At 33.9% G+C, this 21917-nt stretch overlaps 1 protein-coding gene across 4 annotated transcripts in view; it reads right to left on the bottom strand.

Annotated features, from left to right (window-relative positions):
* LOC134706198 (peroxisomal carnitine O-octanoyltransferase-like) overlaps positions 1-21917 on the bottom strand; it is a 42995-nt gene that overhangs the window by 5963 nt on the left and 15115 nt on the right. For 3 of the 4 annotated variants that reach the window (XM_063564921.1, XM_063564920.1, XM_063564922.1), the window contains exons 3-13: positions 20405-20529; positions 19731-19912; positions 18315-18442; positions 16780-16985; positions 16332-16445; positions 12445-12546; positions 11217-11300; positions 9267-9374; positions 8616-8746; positions 3269-3392; positions 2565-2643 (exon numbers count right to left, since the gene is read on the bottom strand). In XM_063564921.1, coding sequence (XP_063420991.1) covers positions 2565-2643; positions 3269-3392; positions 8616-8746; positions 9267-9374; positions 11217-11300; positions 12445-12546; positions 16332-16445; positions 16780-16985; positions 18315-18442; positions 19731-19912; positions 20405-20529 — 1383 coding nt within the window. Of the gene's footprint in view, positions 1-2564; positions 2644-3268; positions 3393-8615; positions 8747-9266; positions 9375-11216; positions 11301-11327; positions 11412-12444; positions 12547-16331; positions 16446-16779; positions 16986-18314; positions 18443-19730; positions 19913-20404; positions 20530-21917 lie in introns of all 4 variants that reach the window. The other variant, XM_063564923.1, reaches the window with a different exon arrangement.

A 21917-nucleotide genomic window follows, 5' to 3' on the forward strand; every position in this document is an offset into this window, starting at 1 on the left:
TTATCTCCATCTATAATAATATTCAAGATAATAACCAAAAACAGTAAAATTTCCTTAAAATTACCAATTTAGGGGCAGCAACCCAATAATGGGTTGTCTGATTCATCTGAAAATTTCAGGGCAGATAGATCTTGACCTGATAAACAATTTTACCCGGTCACATTTGCTCTAAATGCTTTGGTTTTTGAGTTATAAGCCAAAAACTGCATTTTACCCCTATGTTCTATTTTTAGCCATGGCGGCCATCTTGGTTGGTTTGCGGGGTCAAATTTGAAACTAGATACATCAATGATGATTGTGGCCAAGTTTGGTAAAATTTGGCCCAGTAGTTTCAGAGGAGAAGATTTTTTGTAAAATTTAACGCCGGACGACGGACGCCAAGTGATGAGAAAAGCTGACTTAGCCCTTCGGGCCCGGTGAGCTAAAAAAGGCAGGATAGACTAAGACATCAAGATTCAATTGCATTTGAGCTAAATATGTAAATCCTTAAATCACAACCAAACAAAAAATTCAAACAATACATTCCAGGATTTAAATGCCATTTTTGAAATGGCAATCGTTAAAAAGTTAAATTTTCATGTAGTCAAATTCCTGCTGTGTCTGATCATCTTGGCTATGCCAGGATTACAATCCAGTCCCTCCTCTCCACCCTTGGCTGGTGTAACCAACATTTGTTTATGACAATGCTGATTCTTCTAAAGGCAGAAAACACTCACTCTCATTCTAACTACAGAATTCTGATCCCTCTAAAGGCAGAAAACACTCACTCTCATTCTAACTACAGAATTCTGATCCCTCTAAAGGCAGAAAACACTCACTCTCATTCTAACTACAGAATTCTGATCCCTCTAAAGGCAGAAAACACTCACTCTCATTCTAACTACAGAATTCTGATCCATCTAAAGGCAGAAAACACTCACTCTCATTCTAACTACAGAATTCTGATCCCTCTAAAGGCAGAAAACACTCACTCTCATTCTAACTACAGAATTCTGATCCCTCTAAAGGCAGAAAACACTCACTTTCATTCTGACAACAGAATGCTGATCCTTCTAAAGGCAGAAAACACTCACTCTCATTCTGACTAAACAATTCTTGACCCTCTAAATGCAGAAAACAATCACTCTCATTCTGACTAAACAATTCTTGACCCTCTAAATGCAGAAAACACTCACTCTCATTCTAACTACAGAATTCTGATCCCTCTAAAGGCAGAAAACACTCGCTCTCATTCTAACTACAGAATTCTGATCCCTCTAAAGGCAGAAAACACTCACTCTCATTTTAACTACAGAATTCTGATCCATCTAAATGCAGAAAACACTCACTCTCATTCTAACTACAGAATTCTGATCCCTCTAAAGGCAGAAAACACTCACTCTCATTCTAACTACAGAATTCTGATCCCTCTAAAGGCAGAAAACACTCACTCTCATTCTAACTACAGAATTCTGATCCCTCTAAAGGCAGAAAACACTCACTCTCATTCTAACTACAGAATTCTGATCCCTCTAAAGGCAGAAAACACTCACTCTCATTCTAACTACAGAATTCTGATCCATCTAAAGGCAGAAAACACTCACTCTCATTCTAACTACAGAATTCTGATCCCTCTAAAGGCAGAAAACACTCACGTTCATTCTAACTACAGAATTCTGATCCCTCTAAAGGCAGAATACACTCACTCTCATTCTAACTACAGAATTCTGATCCCTCTAAAGGCAGAAAACACTCACTTTCATTCTAACTACAGAATTCTGATCCCTCTAAAGGCAGAAAACACTCACTCTCATTCTAACTACAGAATTCTGATCCATCTAAAGGCAGAAAACACTCACTCTCATTCTAACTACAGAATTCTGATCCCTCTAAAGGCAGAATACACTCACTCTCATTCTAACTACAGAATTCTGATCCCTCTAAATGCAGAAAACACTCACTTTCATTCTAACTACAGAATTCTGATCCCTCTAAAGGCAGAAAACACTCACTCTCATTCTGACTAAACAATTCTTGACCCTCTAAAGGCAGAAAACACTCACTCTCGTTCTGACTACACAATTCTTGACAGCAGTTGAAATCTCTTCAGTGTGGAGGTGTAAAAATAATTGTGTCAGTATATAATGTTCACAAATTACCTGAAGCCGGACTCTAAATGTATGTTGACATTCCAAGATTTGGGTGAAACATTCTGATCAGGAACTTCAAAATTTGTCACTAAATATCAACCTATATTTTTAGAGTAAAGAATTGTCGCACAATCAGCACATGGTACTTGTTAATTTACGTTTTTTACATTTTCATGTTATCATCTCAAAGTTGCTTTATGATAAGATGCAGCCAGTTATAACTGCAATCCATAAAAACCTTTACCATGTAGATCCTATTAAACCACCAAGGGTGGAGAGGAAGGGACTGGATTGTCATCCTTGGCTTGCAAAGACGTTGCTGAATGAATATGTTTGACATGCATAACAACAATCTTTAATGAAGTTATCTTAGAGTAGTTAATTTCCATGATTTTAAAAATTTTATAATAAATCTATCACCTAATTAAATCTTACCTTTGACTTCCTGTGCTTCACTCATCAATCTGTTATGTTTATTTGAAGCTTTCAGATATAAATTATATTTTGTCTGTTCCTGGAAAAAAATATTTACAACACAAAATTATAGTAAACATGTTTAATTTCTACAGCTTTATTTTCCCTTTTATCAGCTGTTCTCTACATGCTCCTCCATAGAAGGTTGTTTTCAAATAGGTTTTTACAATAATGTTGTCAGTTATAATGATATTTTTGAACAAATGATTAAAAGTACTGACTGTTCAAAAACCTAAATGCTTAATGTTGAATGTAAAGCTCCCAGTGAAAAAAGATTGAAAACGGTAGATAATTGATGGAGTATACAAGGGATTTATTAACACTTTAATCGATGCTAGAAGGACAAGTGTATGTGATAATACATTCTAATATCTATAAAAGAAAAAGCAAACCCTTAAAAATGTTTAATAAAATGTCAAACAAGAGTGCACAAGCTGAAGTGTCTCCCCTGCTTTACTGACTATTGATTTTATGTTAAATGTCTTAAAGATAAAAGTTTTATATAAGTATCAAATAAACATTTTTAAAAATCCATTACGATGAAGTCATATAGATTTTCATATACAGATGACTTACCGAGGTATTTTTATTGCACATAGATTTACTCTACTACAAAGCATCTATTCTCTCTGTGGCTATCAGATATCTATAAAAAGATGACTTACCGAAGTATTTTTATTGCACATAGATTTACTCCATTCCAAAGCTTCACTTGTACAACTCCTCATTGTCTCTGTACGTCCATTATAAAATCGTCTTATTGTTGCTGTTTCATATGTTGGCCCGGGTCTGAAATGTAAGTTATGTTATCATCATAAGAAAATATCTAAGATAACTTTGAAATTGGCTCCCTTTGAAATATAGAATTGATACTTTGCATTTATATATATATAATACTTCAAAATTACATAGGACATGTATTCAATTTTTGTGTATTTTATAGTAAGTTTACTGTTATTCTAGTGGTGCATGTGAGTTTAGATGTAGTTTATGTCTACACTTACTTTTTGTGTATTTTAAAGTAAGCATACAGTGATGTACACAGCCAGTTGCCTGGTCGCCAAATGCGACCAGAACCTTTATTGGGCGATTAAAAATGGATAGTAATTGGCCCAAAAATAAATCATTTGGAAAGTGTATTATCATTCTCAAAATCGTAGTTTACTCCTATAATAAAGGACCCCAACTTCGGAACACCCATTTTCGGAAATTCTCTGGTCACATCTTTGTTGCAAGTGCATTAAAATATCAATATGGCGTCGTGAAAATGTGCTTGTTAATAGTGGGTCAAAATAGTTTTACTGACAATGATGGTCGCTAAACTATTCGTGTTCTATATAGGCTAGCGACAGTCATTGACAGTAAAACCTCGTCTAACCCACTTAACCAAACAAGGCCAAAGGGAATTATATGAAAAGAACTTCGGCATACACAGATACATCCAAGAAGCCGTCAAAATATTTTTCATACGAGTGTGGATAGTTTAACCCCCAAGGACAGAAATAAGTGCATGTGGCAGTGACATAAGAAAATAATTCTATCATTAATTTCTTTTCATTTTGTTTTGCATTGACACTTTGGACACACCTGTTGAAATGACTGACCAAATAGAATATCGTGGAAATTCCCTGTGCTATTTTTAGATCAATTCGCAGAAACTTGTTTAATTTTAAACGTAACAGCAATATTTCATCAGTGATAACACAAAATCACTATGCAACCGAAACGGAAATGGAACATTGCCTCTCTCTACTCTCTCATTGAATGAGACTTGAAGTCACTTCTTCCTCTCCAAAATCCTAGATTAGGCACTGACTACAGAAATTATTTTTTTAGGGTTATGTATCAGGAAGGTTTGAGGAATTGAGAAAATCTACCTTATTTATATTGCTTTTTTTGTCATTTTTTATGGCTCAACACGTAAAAAAATTTGAGTACAATAATTGGGCTACCAATATGCATTTTGGGCCTGTGAAGTACTTTTAACACTCGCCCAAAAAAAAAAATTCTGTCTTTCCGACACTGGCATACTGAAATGCTAGTTGTACATGTGTGTCTGCATGTAGTTTATGACTATACCAACTTCTGTGTATTTTATAGTAGTATTGTAATGCCAGTTGAACATGTGTATCTGAATGTAGTTTATGTCTATACTTACTTTTTGTGTATTTTATAGTAAGCATACTGTAATGCCAGTTGTACATGTGTGTTTAGATGTAGTTTATTTCTATACTTACATTTTGTGTATTTTATAGTAAGCATACTGTAATGCTAGTTGTACATGTGTGTTTAGATGTAGTTTATGGCTATACTTACTTTTTGTGTATTTTGTAGTAAGCATACTGTGATGCTAGTTGTACATGTGTGTCTGCATGTAGTTTATGACTATACCAACTTTTGTGTATTTTATAGTAGTACTGTAATGCCAGTTGAACATGTGTATCTGAATGTAGTTTATGTCTATACTTACTTTTTGTGTATTTTATAGTAAGCATACTGTAATGCCAGTTGTACATGTGTGTTTAGATGTAGTTTATTTCTATACTTACTTTTTGTGTATTTTATAGTAAGCATACTGTAATGCTAGTTGTACATGTGTGTTTAGATGTAGTTTATGGCTATACTTACTTTTTATGTATTTTGTAGTAAGCATACTGTGATGCTAGTTGTACATGTGTGTCTGCATGTAGTTTATGACTATACCAACTTTTGTGTATTTTATAGTAGTACTGTAATGCCAGTTGAACATGTGTATCTGAATGTAGTTTATGTCTATACTTACTTTTTGTGTATTTTATAGTAAGCATACTGTAATGCCAGTTGTACATGTGTGTTTAGATGTAGTTTATTTCTATACTTACTTTTTGTGTATTTTATAGTAAGCATACTGTAATGCTAGTTGTACATGTGTGTTTAGATGTAGTTTATGGCTATACTTACTTTTTGTGTATTTTATAGTAAGTGTACTGTAATGCTAGTTGTACATGTGTATCTGGATGTAGTTTATTTCTATACTTACTTTTTGTGTATTTTATAGTAAGCATACTGTAGTGCTAGTTGTACATGTGTATCTGGATGTAGTTTATTTCTATACTTACTTTTTGTGTATTTTATAGTAAGCATACTGTAATGCCAGTTGTACATGTGTATCTGGATGTAGTTTATGCCTATACTTACTTTTTGTGTATTTTATAGTAAGCATACTGTGATGCTAGTTGTACATGTGTATCTGGATGTAGTTTATACCTATACTTACTTTTTGTGTATTTTATAGTAAGCTTACTGTGATGCCAGTTGTACATGTGTATCTGGATGTAGTTTATGCCTATACTTACCTTTTGTGTATTTTATAGTAGGCATACTGTGATGCTAGTTGTACATGTGTATCTGGATGTAGTTTATGCCTATACTTACGTTTTGTGTATTTTATAGTAAGCGTACTGTAATGCTAGTTGTACATGTGTATCTGGATGAAGTTTATGTCTATACTTCCTTTTTGTGTATTTTATAGTAAGTGTACTGTAATGCTAGTTGTACATGTGTATCTGGATGTAGTTTATTTCTATACTTACTTTTTGTGTATTTTATAGTAAGCGTACTGTGATGCCAGTTGTACATGTGTATCTGGATGTAGTTTATGGCTATACTTACTTTTTGTGTATTTTATAGTAAGTGTACTGTAATGCTAGTTATACATGTGTATCTGGATGTAGATTATTTCTATACTTACTTTTTGTGTATTTTATAGTAAGCATACTGTAATGCCAGTTGTACATGTGTATCTGGATGTAGTTTATGTCAATACTTAGTTTTTGTGTATTTTATAGTAAGTGTACTGTAATACTAGTTGTACATGTGTGTCTGCATGTAGTTTATGACTATACCAACTTTTGTGTATTTTATAGTAGTACTGTAATGCCAGTTGAACATGTGTATCTGAATGTAGTTTATGTCTATACTTACTTTTTGTGTATTTTATAGTAAGCATACTGTAATGCCAGTTGTACATGTGTGTTTAGATGTAGTTTATTTCTATACTTACTTTTTGTGTATTTTATAGTAAGCATACTGTAATGCTAGTTGTACATGTGTGTTTAGATGTAGTTTATGGCTATACTTACTTTTTATGTATTTTGTAGTAAGCATACTGTGATGCTAGTTGTACATGTGTGTCTGCATGTAGTTTATGACTATACCAACTTTTGTGTATTTTATAGTAGTACTGTAATGCCAGTTGAACATGTGTATCTGAATGTAGTTTATGTCTATACTTACTTTTTGTGTATTTTATAGTAAGCATACTGTAATGCCAGTTGTACATGTGTGTTTAGATGTAGTTTATTTCTATACTTACTTTTTGTGTATTTTATAGTAAGCATACTGTAATGCTAGTTGTACATGTGTGTTTAGATGTAGTTTATGGCTATACTTACTTTTTGTGTATTTTATAGTAAGTGTACTGTAATGCTAGTTGTACATGTGTATCTGGATGTAGTTTATTTCTATACTTACTTTTTGTGTATTTTATAGTAAGCATACTGTAATGCTAGTTGTACATGTGTATCTGGATGTAGTTTATGCCTATACTTACTTTTTGTGTATTTTATAGTAAGCGTACTGTGATGCCAGTTGTACATGTGTATCTGGATGTAGTTTATGCCTATACTTACTTTTTGTGTATTTTATAGTAAGCGTACTGTGATGCCAGTTGTACATGTGAATCTGGATGTAGTTTATCTCTATACTTACTTTTTGTGTATTTTATAGTAAGCATACTGTGATGCTAGTTGTACATGTGTATCTGGATGTAGTTTATGCCTATACTTACTTTTTGTGTATTTTATAGTAAGCGTACTGTGATGCCAGTTGTACATGTGTATCTGGATGTAGTTTATGCCTATACTTACTTTTTGTGTATTTTATAGTAAGCATACTGTGATGCTAGTTGTACATGTGTATCTGGATGTAGTTTATACCTATACTTACTTTTTGTGTATTTTATAGTAAGCGTACTGTGATGCCAGTTGTACATGTGTATCTGGATGTAGTTTATGCCTATACTTACCTTTTGTGTATTTTATAGTAAGCATACTGTGATGCTAGTTGTACATGTGTATCTGGATGTAGTTTATGCCTATACTTACGTTTTGTGTATTTTATAGTAAGCGTACTGTAATGCTAGTTGTACATGTGTATCTGGATGAAGTTTATGTCTATACTTCCTTTTTGTGTATTTTATAGTAAGTGTACTGTAATGCTAGTTGTACATGTGTATCTGGATGTAGTTTATTTCTATACTTACTTTTTGTGTATTTTATAGTAAGCGTACTGTGATGCCAGTTGTACATGTGTATCTGGATGTAGTTTATGGCTATACTTACTTTTTGTGTATTTTATAGTAAGTGTACTGTAATGCTAGTTATACATGTGTATCTGGATGTAGATTATTTCTATACTTACTTTTTGTGTATTTTATAGTAAGCATACTGTAATGCCAGTTGTACATGTGTATCTGGATGTAGTTTATGTCAATACTTAGTTTTTGTGTATTTTATAGTAAGTGTACTGTAATACTAGTTGTACATGTGTATCTGGATGTAGTTTATTTCTATACTTACTTTTTGTGTATTTTATAGTAAGCGTACTGTGATGCCAGTTGTACATGTGTATCTGGATGTAGTTTATTTCTATACTTACTTTTTGTGTATTTTATAGTAAGTGTACTGTAATGCCAGTTGTACATGTGTATCTGGATGTAGTTTATTTCTATACTTACTTTTTGTGTATTTTATAGTAGGCGTACTGTAATGCTAGTTGTACATGTGTATCTGGATGTAGTTTATGTCTATACTTACTTTTTGTGTATTTTATAGTAAGTGTTCTGTAATGCCAGTTGTACATGTGTATCTGGATGTAGTTTATTTCTATACTTACTTTTTGTGTATTTTATAGTAGGCCTACTGTATGCTAGTTGTACATGTGTATCTGGATGTAGTTTATTTCTATACTTACTTTTTGTGTATTTTATAGTAAGCGTACTGTAATGCTAGTTGTACATGTGTATCTGGATGTAGATTATTTCTGCGTAAATATGTCTTTCCATATTTTGTATAAAACTTGGCATTACACTGCAGATTGTCTGACTAAAAAAGAAAGATTAAATTAAAATCTGTGCTCATTCTTTAGATATTTATAAAAAAAATATTCTCTTTAAATTATAGAGCATCTTAATGACTTATTATAACAAATAGAGCATATTCTCAACTCTCTTATTACAGAGCATCTGCTTGACTCCATTATTAGAGAGTATTTTCTCAACTACCTTATCATAACAACTCCTTTATTAGAGAACATATTCTTTTCCCCCTTATAACAACTCCTTTATTATAGAGCATCTATAAGACCTTTCTTCTCCTCAAATCAACTTTGCCTGACAGATTTGGATCCTCAGTTTCTGAAAAATTTGTAAATTTAAAAAGTTGCACTCAGGCAGTATAGTTTTTCTCATCTTATTGAGTTTTTCATGTTGACTACATAATTTTTACTCACATTTTAGGTGAAAGATTTTATGTCGACATCATATATTTTATATATATTTTTTGACAATATAAAGTTTTCTCACATTGATTACATACCCAGTTCATCTTACATAATAATACTTACTACTTGTTTGTGGTCAAGTTTAGCTTTGATTATATTATCTTTAATAACATCATCTACATGGAATATAAGTTGTACAGGTTCTGGTAAATCTCTTTTTGTAGTACTTCCCTGTAAGAGAAAACATGTAAAGCAAGTCTCAATCGTAATAAAATATAAAATATCAGTCTAAGGCCTGTAAAAGGTAATCATATAATAAAGTTTTTCGCTAGATGTCCTTTAAAAGTTGTTTTTGTTTCTTTGAAGGGCACAAATATTTTCCATATTCTCCTATAGATCATCCCTTAACTCCCTAAGGTTTACTCCAAATAAGTTAATAGCTTTCTGTAAACTCCATTGCAATGTCCATTGTTTCATCTAACATATCATTGTTTATTAAAACCATTGTTACCCTGTCTCTGACATATAGACATCTGGATTTGATATTGTGTTTACATTGTCGAAAATAGATGATATGGACATCTGGGTATGTAATGGTGTGTAATTGTTGTTTGAAACAAACATCTATATTTATTTGATACTGTAAATTCAGGAATTATTGCCAGGTTTTTATTATTGCAAAAAAATGTGACAGAGTTGTAAACTTGTATTTTGAAATATTTTTAATGAATTAAACAGGATTTTTTTCAAAATCTTAAAAATTAAAATCGCATTGAAGTCTAAAATGACAAAATTGCAATAATTTCTGAATTTACAGTATTGTGTCTACATTGCCAATATTAATGATGACATGATTGGAAAAGTGCTCATTAACAGAAGGTGGTCATTAACAGAAGGTTGGTCATTAACAGCAGGTGGTCATTAACAGAAGGTGGTCATTAACAGAAGGTTGGTCATTAACAGAAGGTGGTCATTAACAGAAGGTTGGTCATTAACAGAAGGTGCTCTGGTCATTAACAGAAGGTGCTCATTAACAGAAGGTGGTCATTAACAGAAGGTTGGTCATTAACAGAAGGTGGTCATTAACAGAAGGTGCTCATTAACAGAATGTTGGTCATTAACAGCAGGTGGTCATTAACAGAAGGTGCTCATTAACAGAAGGTGGTCATTAACAGAATGTTGGTCATTAACAGGAGGTGCTCATTAACAGAAGTTGGTCATTAACAGAAGGTGCTCATTAACAGAAGGTGGTCATTAACAGAAGGTTGGTCATTAACAGAAGGTGGTCATTAACAGAAGGTGCTCATTAACAGAATGTTGGTCATTAACAGCAGGTGGTCATTAACAGAAGGTGCTCATTAACAGAAGGTGGTCATTAACAGAATGTTGGTCATTAACAGAAGGTGCTCATTAACAGAAGTTGGTCATTAACAGAAGGTGGTCATTAACAGAAGGTTGGTCATTAACAGAAGGTGCTCATTAACAGAAGGTTGGTCATTAACAGAAGGTGTTCATTAACAGAAGGTGCTCATTAACAGAAGGTTGGTCATTAACAGAAGGTGCTCATTAACAGAAGGTGGTCATTAACAGAAGGTGCTCATTAACAGAAGGTTGGTCATTAACAGAAGGTGTTCATTAACAGAAGGTGCTCATTAACAGAAGGTGGTCCTTAACAGAAGGTTGGTCATTAACAGAAGGTTGATCATTAACAGAAGGTGGTCATTAACAGAAGGTTGGTCATTAACAGAAGGTTGGTCATTAACAGAAGGTGCTAATTAACAGAAGGTTGGTCATTAACAGAAGGTGCTCATTAACAGAAGGTGGTCATTAACAGAAGGTTGGTCATTAACAGAAGGTTGGTCATTAACAGAAGGTGCTAATTAACAGAAGGTGGTCATTCAATACAGGTGGTAATTAACATAGATTTGACGTACACACAACAATTAATATGCAAGTGATGAAATACAACATTAAACAAATTCCCAAGACAACTGTGCAAGTTAACCTTGGTTTAACCTTTAACCTATATGGTGATTCTCAAACAGGATTGATAGGAGCCAAATCAAACCATACCTGCCATTTTCCTTTATTTTTTGCAATAAACAGGTCATTATAATATGTACTGGCTACAAGAACCATTGCATCCACTGGTGTGTGCTATAAATAGAAACATAAAACAATTACCTGCCAATGTCCTTTAGTTTTGCATACTAGCAGTTCAACATAAGACTTAAAGGCAATATAGACCATACCATCAGCAGGTGAGTGCTATAAATAGAAATATTTCAACTTTACCATCAGTTGGTGTGTGCTATAAATAGAAACATATCAAACTATACCATCCGTAGGTGTGCTCTATAAATATATATATATATATATATTGACAATACCATCAGCAGATTTGAGCTATAAATAAAACATAAATAAAATATAAAGCAATTGTGAGCAAAAACAATAAATTGCTTCTCCGAGCGCAGTTGGATAGGACTGCAGAGGTCCAACCGTGAACAGTTAGGGCAAAAATGAACACAAAGTCAAAGAACTTGAATTAGTTATGTGATTTGAATTCATAGTCATCTTTTTGCTTTGTGCACTACACTATGATGTTGTGAATTGAAAAATAAAATGTTTGCGTTCGTATAAAAACTAATAAAAATATGTAGCTGCTGAAGATAACCAAGAGAAGGTGTCCGTAGGACATTGTGTCCTCCTACAACTATTATGACTATCACATTTACAGGTTTAAGCGTCAGAACTGAGAAATCAGGGTCAAAACAATAATTTGGTAGATAAAATATTAATCTTCAAATCATTATCAACATGTGTACAAAGTGTTTTAAATTTGAAATGGCTAAACACCTTGCGTAAAAACCTAATCCCCGAGAATGTACTGGTTTCTTGACTTTACATTTTCTGCTTAGTGAAACCATGAGATCAGGGTTAACAATTGCAATTTGGTAAGTAATTTTGTAATTTCAAATTATAAATGAACATTTGCATCAGAAAACTGTGGAAAACATGTATAGGATACCAGTAGGATATCTGTGGATACGTACTAGTTACATGTAAGATACCTGTGGATACCCAGAACACATACATGATACTTAGGATATCTTTAGGATACATTAGATACCTGTAGGATACCTTGAATACATAGTAAATCACATGTAGGATAACTGTGAATACCCAGAGTACATACATGATACCTTGGATACCTTGGATGTGTGTAAGATACTTGTATGATATCTGTGGTTACCCGGGTTACCTTGGATACCTGTATGATACATGTTAAGATACTTACATCACAGTTGGAACCTGCTGTCCCATTTTCAAAAAAGATAAGGTTGAGTGATTTATCAAACCATTTGTCTATTGGTGTTCCACCCAATGATTCTTGAAACAACTGAAATAATATATATTCTACATGTTCAATAAAACTAATAAAGGGATCAATGTAACAAACAAACATTCAACCTATAATGGTTTAATTTTTAAATTGTTATTTGGATGGAGAGTTGTCTCATTGGCACTCACACCACATCTTCCTATATCTTTTCAATCTCACTAGAAAAATCAGTATGAGCGCGGCTTGAATACCACTTGAAATGTTTATGATGATACACAGCTTTGGTTGGTGTTTCTCAAACTCTCTGATTAGATGCTTTGGTCTGTGATACACATGTGCTCCTAGAATGGAGGAAATAACTCAGAAAGAAGAAGACAACATGGAACACTTATGATTAAAACTTTTCTCAGTGGTGCTAGTTTGTAGTATTTCTTTTTTTTAAAGGTGCAAGTTAAGTTTCTTTATGCTAAAAGTACTCCAAGAATGGAGGAAACAACTAAGAAAAGACAACCTAGAACTCTCGGATGATTTAAAATGTTTCTTCAGTGGTGCTAGTCTGTAGGATTTTTTTATCAAGTGGTGTGAATTTTGTCTCTGTGTGACACTGGTGCTCCAAGAAAGGAGGAATATACTATCAGAAGAAGAAAACAACCTTACGATTAAAAACATTTCTTTGAGATTGTTATATATTTTTTTTTTTTAAATGGTGAGAGTCTTATCAAGTAATGCACCTTGTAATAATTAGTGATAGTGTTTCGTACAAGATGGTTGTAGGTTGAGTGGTCATAAAGTCAAGACAAATTGAATACAAAACCATTTATGCCTGCTTACACAACATATAGACAGTAATGAACCAGCTACAGAACTTTGTTTGGGGTAAACAAAATAGACAGTAAGGAACCAGCTACAGAACTTTGTTTGGGGTACACAACATAGACAGAAAGGAACCAGATACAGAACTTTGTTTGGAGTACACAACATAGACAGTAAGGAACCAGATACAGAACTTTGTTTGGGGTAAACAACATAGACAGTAAGGAACCAGCTACAGAACTTTGTTTGGGGTACACAACATAGACAGTAAGGAACCAGCTACAGAACTTTGTTTGGGGTACACAACATAGACAGTAAGGAACCAGATACAGAACTTTGTTTGGGGTACACAACATAGACAGTAAGGAACCAGATACAGAACTTTGTTTGGGGTACACAACATAGACAGTAAGGAACCAGATACAGAACTTTGTTTGGGGTACACAACATAGACAGTAAGGAACCAGATACAGAACTTTGTTTGGGGTACACAACATAGACAGTAAGGAACCAGCTACAGAACTTTGTTTGGGGTACACAACATAGACAGTAAGGAACCAGATACAGAACTTTGTTTGGGGTACACAACATAGACAGTAAGGAACCAGATACAGAACTTTGTTTGGGGTAAACAACATAGACAGTAAGGAACCAGATACAGAACTTTGTTTGGGGTACACAACATAGACAGTAAGGAACCAGCTACAGAACTTTGTTTGGGGTACACAACATAGACAGTAAGGAACCAGATACAGAACTTTGTTTGGGGTACACAACATAGACAGTAAGGAACCAGATACAGAACTTTGTTTGGGGTACACAACATAGACAGTAAGGAACCAGATACAGAACTTTGTTTGGGGTAAACAACATAGACAGTAAGGAACCAGATACAGAACTTTGTTTGGGGTACACAACACAGACAGTAAGGAACCAGATACAGAACTTTGTTTGGGGTACACAACATAGACAGTAAGGAACCAGATACAGAACTTTGTTTGGGGTACACAACATAGACAGTAAGGAACCAGATACAGAACTTTGTTTGGGGTACACAACATAGACAGTAAGGAACCAGATACAGAACTTTGTTTGGGGTACACAACATAGACAGTAAGGAACCAGATACAGAACTTTGTTTGGGGTACACAACATAGACAGTAAGGAACCAGATACAGAACTTTGTTTGGGGTACACAACATAGACAGTAAGGAACCAGATACAGAACTTTGTTTGGGGTACACAACATAGACAGTAAGGAACCAGATACAGAACTTTGTTTGGGGTACACAACATAGACAGTAAGGAACCAGATACAGAACTTTGTTTGGGGTACACAACATAGACAGTAAGGAACCAGCTACAGAACTTTGTTTGGGGTACACAACACAGACAGTAAGGAACCAGATACAGAACTTTGTTTGGGGTACACAACATAGACAGTAAGGAACCAGATACAGAACTTTGTTTGGGGTACACAACATAGACAGTAAGGAACCAGATACAGAACTTTGTTTGGGGTAAACAACATAGACAGTAAGGAACCAGCTACAGAACTTTGTTTGGGGTACACAACATAGACAGTAAGGAACCAGATACAGAACTTTGTTTGGGGTACACAACATAGACAGTAAGGAACCAGATACAGAACTTTGTTTGGGGTAAACAACATAGACAGTAAGGAACCAGATACAGAACTTTGTTTGGGGTACACAACATAGACAGTAAGGAACCAGATACAGAACTTTGTTTGGGGTACACAACATAGACAGTAAGGAACCAGATACAGAACTTTGTTTGGGGTACACAACTTAGACAGTAAGGAACCAGATACAGAACTTTGTTTGGGGTACACAACATAGACAGTAAGGAACCAGATACAGAACTTTGTTTGGGGTACACAACATAGACAGTAAGGAACCAGATACAGAACTTTGTTTGGGGTGTCTTTCCAGGGCTTTGCCAAGACTGTCTAACCCAAATCACTATCCTAACCAAAAAAGAGGCTGTTTACCAAATCACTATTCTAACCATAAAAGACACTATTTACCAAATCACTATCCTAACCAGGCTGTTTACCAAATCACTATTCTAACCAGGCTGTTTACCAAATCATTATCCTAACCAGGCTGTTTACCAAATCACTATTCTAATCATAAAAGACACTATTTACCAAATCACTATCCTAACCCGAAAAGACACTATTTACCAAATCACTATCCTAACCATAAAAGACACTATTTACCAAATCACTATCCTAACCATAAAAGACACTATTTACCAAATCACTATCCTAACCATACACGACACCATTTACCAAATCACTATCCTAACCATAAAAGACACTTTTTGCCAAATCAATATCCTAACCATAAAAGACACTATTTACCAAATCACTTTCCTAACCATACACAACACTATTTACCAATCACTATCCTAACAATAAAAGACACTATAAATTTACCAAATCACTATCCTAACCATAAAAGACACTATTTACCAAATCACTTTCCTCACCATACAAGACACTATTTACCAAATCACTTTCCTTACCATACACAACACTATTTACCAATCACTATCCTAACCATAAAAGACACTATAAATTTTCCAAATCACTATTCTTACCATAAAAGACACTATTTACCAAATCACTTTCCCCACCATAAAAGACACTACAATGTATTTACCAAATCACTTTGAATCTACCAAAAATTGTTGAACTGTTTAAACACCAGTAGATTATTATCAAAATAATAATTAGGTATAATTTTTACATTTTAATTAAGGTAATCTTTAAGTGTAAACTTAGATGGACTTAATCTGCATCGCCCAGAATATTATTCAAGGATCGAATAACTGCTGGAAGAAAAGATTTCTGATAAAATGCTGTTCTACACTTTATATTCACGTGTCATTCTTTAACTTGTGTCAGAGTTATGAATATTAGATAATTATTGAGGGATTATCCCTCAACAATTGTTTAAAGCAGATCAATTGATAAACTAAGGGACTAGTAGGGAACTTACTTCAACTTCACTAGTAGGGTTGGCATCATCTAAAGTCGCAACAAAAATAGCAGTCTCAATGGTCCGTAGATAATGAAAATTTTCAGGATGTAAAGCCATTAATCTGCTTCTCATCTGTAAAATATAAAAGAACACTTATAGTAGACGAACTTAGGAGCTGGTGGCCCTCACATGGATCTGTATGCATTTTCAACTACGGTCACTCTCCAACATTAAAGACTACAAATAGTGACTTGAATGGAGAGATGTCTTATTGGCACTCATATCACATCTTCTTAAATCTATAGAATATAATTCAGGAATAATATTTAATACCTTACTTTGTTAATCTTGTTGAGCTGATTGTTTTAGTATTGCTAACAGATGTTCTCTACTTATTAATTTTTTTTGGAATAAAATTCATTATTAAAGGACAATAACTCCTAGTCCTGGTTAATACTTTCCTTACCTCAGCCCAGGGAGTTCTTTCAAGTGCTGTTAGTGCCCCCACACCTTGACCCTGTGGATGTGTCTTGCAAAAATCCTTGATTTTTTGTAATTGTTGACTGATTTCAGGAGGAGTTAATATTTCATAATCTTCATCAACACAATCAAATGTAAATATCCTCTCCTTGTACATCACTATAGCATGTCTAGGTGTATCTCCTTGTGATTCTAATAATAGATATCTAATTATAACTTTATGACAATTATCTTTATAATCTAGTTCAAAATTTAAGGATACAAGAAGCTGAATTTACTCAAATTTACTTAAATGAACAGCACATCAACATTTGAGTTTAATACATTTTCCTGTATTTAATACAAAATGTGAAATAATAAAAAAGAGAAAACAAACAGCTTTATTTATGTGAAGTTCAACTCCTATACTTCATATATAGTTACTTTTCCTTGCAGACCTGTTTAACAGTTTAACTAGAGGCTCTAAAGAGCCTGTGTCGCTCACCTTGGTCTATGTGAATATTAAACAAAGGAAGCAGATGGATTCATGACAAAATTTTGTTTTGGTGATGGTGATATGTTTGTACATCTTACTTCACTGAACATTCTTGCTGCTTACAATTATCACTATCTATAATGAACTTGGCCCAGTAGTTTCTGTGGAAAATGTTACCGGTAGTGAAAATTAAAATTTTTTATGAAAATTGTTTAAAATTGACTATAAAGGACAATAACTCCTTAGGGGGTCAATTGACCATTTTGGTCATGCTGACTTATTTGTAAATCGTACTTTGCTGAACATTATTGCTGTTTCCAGTTTACTTCTATCTATAATAATATTCAAGATAATAACCAAAAACAGCAAAATTTCCCTAAAATTACCAATTCAGGGGCAGCAACCCAATAACAGGTTGTCTGATTCATCTGAAAATATCAGGGCAGATAGATCTTGACCTGAGAAACAATTTTACCCCCTGTCAGATTTGCTCTAAATGCTTTGGTTTTTGAGTTATAAGCCTAAAACTGCATTTCACCCCTATGTTCTATTTTTAGCCATGGCGGCCATCTTGGTTGGTATGGCGGGTCACGCCACACATTTTTTAAACAAGATACCCCAATGATGATTTTGGCCAAGTTTGGTTTAATTTGGCATAGTAGTTACAGAGGAGAAGATTTTTGTTAAAGTTAACGACGACGGACGACGACGAACGCGGGACACCAAGTGATGAGAAAAGCTCACTTGGCCCTTCAGGCCAGGTGAGCTAAAAATCAATTAAGCTGACATCTGCATGCCATAAATGCTCTGGTGATGTAGTTCAGAGTTTCTCCTGTGACATACCTGTTTTAAAGTTGAAGGACAATAATCAAAATGGACCCCTGGTATTCTACATGTACTATATGCTCTGAGGAATTGGTTCAATGTCTGACCTGTGACATACCTGTTTTAAAGTTGAAAGACAAATGATCAAAATGGACCCCTAATATTCTACAGGTACTATATTTTTTCTGAGGGATTTGTTCAATGTTTGACTACTGACATACCTGTTTTAAAGTTGAAGGACAAATGATCAACATGGGCCCCTGGTATTCTACAGGTACTATATGCTCTGAGGAATTGGTTCATACACATCTTGTTTCCTTTACTGTCTTTATCTATTCTTAATTTTTCTCTAAAAAAAAAGAATAATGTGAGGGATAACAGGAATAAACAAAAAATACAGAATACATCAATCACTAGCATCTGACTTCTCGGAATTTAAAATACAGAATGTTCTGATGTCAGTACATCAACCACTATCACCAAACTCTCAGGAAAAAAATCAAAATACCCCTGATACATCAACAGCTACCACCAAACTCTCAGGAAAAAATTCAATATACCCCTGATACATCAATAGCTACCACCAAACTCTCAGGAAAAAAATCAAAATACCCCTGATACATCAACAGCTACCACCAAACTCTCAGGAAAAAAATCAGTATACCCCTGATACATCAATAGCTATCACTAGACTCCTCAGAAAAACGTGTCCATAGTACACTGATCATGTTCACTGGACTGTGAAATTGGGGTCAAAAACTCCCTTGACCAAAAACCTTTAACATAAAGCGGAAGAGACAGAAAGATAAACAGATGGACTGATGAACACAGACAAAAAAGAACATACTGCCACTAGGTGGGTAATAAAAATTTGAGTGTATGGAAATAATTTTTAACAACTTTTTAAATTTTTTATTATCGTTTAATATCTGCTTCTTAAGGTAGATCACCAGTATATATTTTTTGAGACAGAATTTTTTTATAATTTGCCAAAATGAAGATTTTACTATGCTCTTTTCAAAAATTTAATAAAAAGTATAGGTCACCGTGCTTTTTTTCAAGCTATGAGGCGTTCAAAATTGCCAAAATTTGGTTAGTTTGTTCATGAAAAATCACATAAGTGTGCATAAAAAAAAATCTATGAGATAGAATCTTGAAATAATTTGTGAGAAGAAAGGTTTCATAATATGTTTTAAGAAAATTAAAAGAAAACATGGTGTCACCGAACTTGTTTTCTTGCTACAAGTAAAAATAAAAAAAATCCCTATTAGCCTAGTATAAATTTTGTACTAAAAGAGTCATCTCCCCTTAAATGGCTCATTTGAAAAAAATGATTTTAAAACCCAAAAAATTATATTTGTCAAAATATTTTGTATAATACGATTAATTAGCAAGTTTTCTTTAAATAAAAAAAACCAGTCAAACCATTGAATTGCAAATCTGTCTCCAAATTTGCAGATTTAGGCAAATAACTAGACCGATTTTGTACTGTGATTGTACAATCCAAGATGGCGGTATACCATGAATCTACCTTAAATTATGTTACATACTTATTTTTCATGTTGATTTTTTATATTTATTTTACAATATTTCATTAATAAAAGGCTAATCATTTTATAATTATGAATTTTACATACTGTCTAACCAACTGCCAGAATTTTAGAGATGAATGCAAAATCATGCCAGCTCTGTATATCTGTGTGCCTGCCTTTGGTGGGTAGACGTGGTGAATATATGGTCCAGGTCCACCAAAGTTAACATGAGGTGCCACTGGGTATCGACCCTCTAAGTAAGCAGCTGAATCCCACCAACTTTCCAACTGAAGAATTAAATAATCAGCCATTTATATCCAATTCATCAATAAAACAACAATTTATTGATGATGAAGTACTATACATATATATTTCTTTCCTAAAGGAGTCTTGTCATGCCCAAGCAGTAAAATAAAGCTGTAGTGGGGCAAAGAACAAAATATGGGTGGGGAGGTAAAAAACGAATAATAAATGGGTATTATTTTGATAATAGGTGAAACAAAATGAACAAAGCTAATGTCTCATGGACAACTATGTCAAATCTCCTTATTCTTATATAGGTCTGGTCAAAATTTACCTTTCCTTAACAAACGATATTTGACATCAGTTACAATAAGTCAGTTTTCATAAATTGTACATGATAAATGTGATTTTGAAATTCAGGACAAGAATTCAGGAAAGATCCTAAAACTGATTAAATAAATATTGATATTTTACATTAACTGTTAAGAATCAGAAAGTTTAAGTGTAAATCCTAATCTAATAGACCTTTTACATACCCAATTTCTAGAGTGTTTAGCCTTTTCTAAAAGCTCCTTGTGCAATTGTTTGCCAACACCAGATGCAAACTGTTGAACAATAAATTCTGTCTGTCTATATTGCTCTGGTGTTACGTGGGGTTTTACTGAAAAAGAAAATTGATATTTGCTAACACACCGAGGCTCAATTATAATTATAGAATATAACTTATAAAATGGAAAATGGAAATGGGGAATGTGTCAAAGAGACAACAATCCAACCACAGAGCAGAACAAAAACATCTGCAAGTAACTCAGAGCATGCAGGGGGAATAACCCATCAGATAATAAATATCTACTCAAATCACATACATGCAGGGGGAATAACCCATCAGATAATAAATGTCTACTCAAATCACATACATGCAGGGGGAATAACCCATCAGATAATAAATGTCTACTCAAATCACATACATGCAGGGGGAATAACCCATCATATAATAAATATCTACTCAAATCACCTACAGTACATGCAGGGGGAATAACCCATCAGATGATAAATGTCTACTCAAATCACATATGTGCAGGGGGAATAACCCATCAGATGATAAATGTCTACTCAAATCACATATGTGCAGGGGAAATAACCCATCAGATGATAAATGTCTACTCAAATCACATACTTGCAGGGGGGATAACCCATCAGATAATAAATATCTACTCAAATCACATACATGCAGGGGGAATAACCCATCAGATAATAAATGTCTACTCAAATCACATACATGCAGGGGGAATAACCCATCAGATGATAAATGTCTACTCAAATCACATACAATACATGCAGGGGGAATAACCCATCAGATGATAAATGTCTACTCAAATCACATACTTGCAGGGGGGATAACCCATCAGATAATAAATATCTACTCAAATCACATACATGCAGGGGGAATAACCCATCAGATAATAAATGTCTACTCAAATCACATACATGCAGGGGGAATAACCCATCAGATAATAAATGTCTACTCAAATCACATACATGCAGGGGGAATAACCCATCAGATGATAAATGTCTACTCAAATCACATACATGCAGGGGGGATAACCCATCAGATAATAAATATCTACTCAAATCACATACATGCAGGGGGAATAACCCATCAGATAATAAATGTCTACTCAAATCACATACATGCAGGGGGGATAACCCATCAGATAATAAATATCTACTCAAATCACATACATGCAGGGGGAATAACCCATCAGATAATAAATGTCTACTCAAATCACATACATGCAGGGGGAATAACCCATCAGATGATAAATGTCTACTCAAATCACATACAATACATGCAGGGGGAATAACCCATCAGATAATAAATGTCTACTCAAATCACATACATGCAGGGGGAATAACCCATCAGATAATAAATATCTACTCAAATCACATACAGTACATGCAGGGGGGATAAAAAATCAGATAATAAATATCTACTCAAATCACATACATGCAGGGGGAATAACCCATCAGATAATAAATATCTACTCA

This window comes from Mytilus trossulus, chromosome 2 (genome assembly GCF_036588685.1).
Source record: "Mytilus trossulus isolate FHL-02 chromosome 2, PNRI_Mtr1.1.1.hap1, whole genome shotgun sequence".
NCBI lineage: Eukaryota > Metazoa > Mollusca > Bivalvia > Mytilida > Mytilidae > Mytilus > Mytilus trossulus.